At 44.3% G+C, this 4,019-nt stretch overlaps 1 protein-coding gene across 1 annotated transcript in view; it reads left to right on the top strand.

Moving 5' to 3' along the window:
- dmrt1 (doublesex and mab-3 related transcription factor 1) overlaps positions 1-1,889 on the top strand; it is a gene marked incomplete at its 5' end in the record, with an annotated part of 53,662 nt that extends 51,773 nt beyond the window's left edge. The window contains 1 exon segment of the mRNA XM_014032830.1: positions 1,122-1,889. Within this exon segment, the coding sequence (XP_013888284.1) occupies positions 1,122-1,258 (137 nt within the window).
- Positions 1,890-4,019: the final 2,130 nt, after the last annotated feature.

Raw genomic sequence — 4,019 nt, forward strand, 5'->3', positions numbered from 1 at the left:
TGTGTGTGTGTGTGTGTGTGTGTGTGTGTGTGTGTGTTTAGTGTTATCCCCTCCATCTGTACAGGCGATGAAGCCCTCTAAGATCTTATCCTCTCTGGATCAGAACCATCTCCTTTCATATCGGGTCTTTTGTTCCCGTTCTTGGCAGCAGCTTCCTCCTCCTCCTCCTCCTCCTCCTCTCAACACGATAAGTGGGAGGTTAAAAACACTTCCTTTTGTTGTTCCACACAAAGACACTTAAAAAGTTTACAGATGTTGTGGAAACAGAGCAGAGTTTAAAAGTTCGTTCAGAAAGATCAACTTTCTCAAACCCAGCAGAGAAAAATCTGTTTTATTAATAAAAAGCTTTAAAAGTTTGAGATTAAATGTAAGTTCAAGCTGACTGATGTATTCCCAGTTCTGTTGCTGGAGGTGGTCATGTTATTTAATCAGCAGATAATGAGTGCAGTGAGTTAATGAATGCTTGTTGTTCATTAGGAGCAGGTTTAGTGCTGCTGCAGCGCTCTGACATGGATCAGTGTTGGGCAGCGGAGCAGAGACACGCTGTGATTTAACATCAGACAAAGGAAGACGTGCCGTGGCTTCAGCCTTTAATGACCTCGTAGATTTCCTGCTGATGAACGCAGAGAATTAAGCGTAAGCAGGCTAATTCACAGCTGCTGCTGCTGCGGAGCTCAGAGCACTTAGCTACACAAACATCAGTTTTAACGACTGACCTGTCACTTCACAGCTGGTGACAAACTGCAGACGAGCAAAGACTGGACTCTGAAACCAATCAGGAAGTTAATGAGGAGAAAAATGACTCCTGTTTTCCTGCAGCGCTGCTGACGAGGAGACTCTGAGGAGAGCTTGAAAAGCAGCTACACTTAAAGAAATTCACTTGTGTCCATTAAACTCTGGTTGTCGTTCAGATGAAGATGAGACTACACAACGAGCTGCTGGACTCTGTGACACCTGCAGATGTTTTCTGAAAGCTCCAGTTTTTAATCATCTCTTTCATGAAGATTCATTTTCAACAGATTAAACAGATTTATTCTGTCTTTGTGCAACAGGAAGTTTCCAGATTAAAGTTAGCTCCTCTGAGACTTTGTCTAATCTGGACTCTGGTCTGTTTCCTGCAGCCTTCTCCTCCGCCCATGACTCCTCTGCAACCTGCCGCTCCGTCGGCTCCCTGGTAGCCTCCGATGTGAAGGTGGAGTGTGTGCCTGGAGGTCAGACCTTCTCCATCGATGGTGCTGATGGTGACAGCAGCAAGTAGAAGATCAGCGGGCCATCCAGTTTAACCTTTAATCTGTCTAATCTGACTTCAATCTGAGTTTAATCTGAGTTTAATCTGAGTTTAATCTGAAGTTTAACCCTGATTTCAATCTGAGTTTAATCTGTTTAATCTGAGTTTAATCTGAAGATTAATCGGTTTAATCTGAGTTTAATCTGAAGTTTAACCCTGATTACAACCTGAGTTTAATCTAAAGTTTAACCCTGACTATAACCTGAGTTTAATCTGAAGTTTAACCCTGATTTTGATCTGAGTTTAATCTGAGTTTAATCTGTTTAATCTGAGTTTAATCTGAGTTTAATCTGAAGTTTGACCCTGCTTTTAATCTGAACTTCAACTCTGAGTTTAATCTGAGTTTAAATCTGAGTTTAATCTGAAGTTCAACTCTGAGTTAATCTGAGTTTAAGTCTGAATTTAAACAGAAATATAACTCTGTGTTTAATCTGAGTTTAATCTGTTTAATCTGAGTTTAATCTGTTTAATCTGAGTTTAATTTGAAGTTCAACTTTAAATTTAATCTGAAGTGTAACTCTGAGTTTAATCCCTGCAGAAAGGTGACATGAAGTCAAATGTTCAGATTTTGATCAATAAATGTTTGATTTTTGTGCAGAAATGAATCTCCTGACTTTATTTTTTCACATTTTCTATAACTTAAACAGATCTTTAATTTCTGTTCTTCAGCATTTTCACTTCGTGGAGTTGGTCTCTTGGTCTCTTTCATTTTCTGATTCAGTAAACACCAGTCAAAAACATTTTCTCTCTTATCTTATAGATAATCAAAAAGGTTGTTTAAAACTAACAAAAACACATCTGATAACCGAGCGACAGATTTAACAAGTTCAGTTTTTTAAACTATGAAAGTTGCCTCCATTGTCGAGGCGTCTTACCTGAGCTGTGGTTGTAAGGTTGTCGGTGCCTGTTGTGGCAGCAGCCCTCGAACCCGCTGGTGGACACCGGCGGTGAGGGATGCTGTCAGGCTGAAGAAGGAGTCCTAACAGGTCTTTTTGGCCTGTTGGACTCTGGAAGCAGCAGAGAGGTACCAGCAGTCCAAGCAGATTGTGGCTCAGGTGGTCGCTGAGGGAAAAACTCAGGTGTGGGAGGAGTTCAGAGAGACCATGGAAAAAGACTTCTGTACGGCTTCGAGGTGATTCTGGTCCACCATCCAGTGTCTCGGGGGTTGAAAGCGGTTTCACCACCAACACTGTTTATGGTGGGGATGGTGCACTGCTGACCTCAAATCAGGACGTTGTGGGTTGGTGGGCAGAATACTTCAAAGACCTCCTCAATCCCACCGACACATCTTCCCATGAGGAAGCAGAGCCTGAGGACCCTGGGTCGGACTCTCCAATCTCTGGTGCTGAGGTCACTGAGGTGGTTGAAAAGCTCCTCGTTGGCAGGGCGCCGGGGTGGATGAGATTCACCCGGAGTTCCTCAAGGCTCTGGATGTTGTGGGGTTGTGTTGGTTGACACGACTCTACAATACTGCGTGGACATCGGGGGCAGTTCCCCTGGATTGGCAGACCGGGGTGGTGGTCCCCCTATTTAAAAAGAGGGACCGCAGAGTGTGTTCCAACTATAGGGGATCACACTTCTGAACCTCCCTGGTAAGGTCTATTCAGGGGTCCTGGACAGGAGGGTTTGTTGGATAGTTGAATCTCAGATTCAGGAAGAGCAGTGTGGTTCTGGTCCTGGTCTTGGAACACTGGACCAGGTCTACACCCTCAGCAGGGTCCTGGAGGGTACATGGGAGTTCAACCAGTCTACATGTGTTTTGTGGACTTGGAGAAGGCGTTCGACCGTGTCCTTCAGGGACTCCTGTGGGGGGTACTTCGGGAGTATGGGGTACCAGGCCCATTGATACAGGCTGTTAGGTCCCAGTAGGACCAGTACCAGAGCTTGGTCCACATTGCTGGAAGTAAGCCGGACTCGTTTCCAGTGAGAGTTGGACTCCACCAAGGTTGTCCTTTGTCACCGATTCTGTTCATAACTTTTCTGGACAGAATTTCTAGGAGCAGCCAAGGTGTTGAGGAGATCCTTTTTGGTGACCTTAGGATCACATCTCTGCTTTTTGTGGATGATGTGGTCCTGTTGGCTTCATCAGATCCTGATCTCCAGCTCTCACTGGAGCGGTTCACAGATGGGATGAGGATCAGTGCCTCCAAATCCCAGACCATGGTCTTGTGCCTTCTCCGGGTCAGGGAGGAGGTCCTGCCCCAAGTGGAGGAGTTTAAAGTGTAACTTACCCCAAAATCAACTTTTTTAACAAATAAACTGTCCAAACTGTGTCTTAAGGGTAATATCTTGCTATTTTTGACCTAAATTTAACATTTTCGTCTAAAATAGTTTAAATAGTCAATATTTGGTCAAAAACGGCTTGGTACTGCCATCTAGGGGTTTAAAAAAGACTACCATGCTTGAAGTACGTTGTGACGTGCTGTACTGTGTGACGTGTCACAGTACTGTGACACGTCACACAGTACTGTGACACGTCACAGTCGTGACGTGTCACAGTACTGTGTTCAGTATAAAAGCCTCTCTGTAGAGACACGCCCTGCAGAGATTCAGCCTTGTTTCTGTGGTAGAAGCTGGCTTCTCCTCAGCCACAGTGAAAACATGGAGTCTATCAGTCATAAAACAAACTGAATTAAGTCACACATCCTCTTTGTGATTCAAGAGATTCAAACTGTGGTTGTTGTGTCACGTAGTTTAGATCGGGACAAAAATACACACACCCTCACACACA

Source organism: Austrofundulus limnaeus, unplaced genomic scaffold (genome assembly GCF_001266775.1).
Source record: "Austrofundulus limnaeus strain Quisiro unplaced genomic scaffold, Austrofundulus_limnaeus-1.0 Scaffold1549, whole genome shotgun sequence".
Classification (NCBI taxonomy): Eukaryota; Metazoa; Chordata; class Actinopteri; order Cyprinodontiformes; family Rivulidae; genus Austrofundulus; species Austrofundulus limnaeus.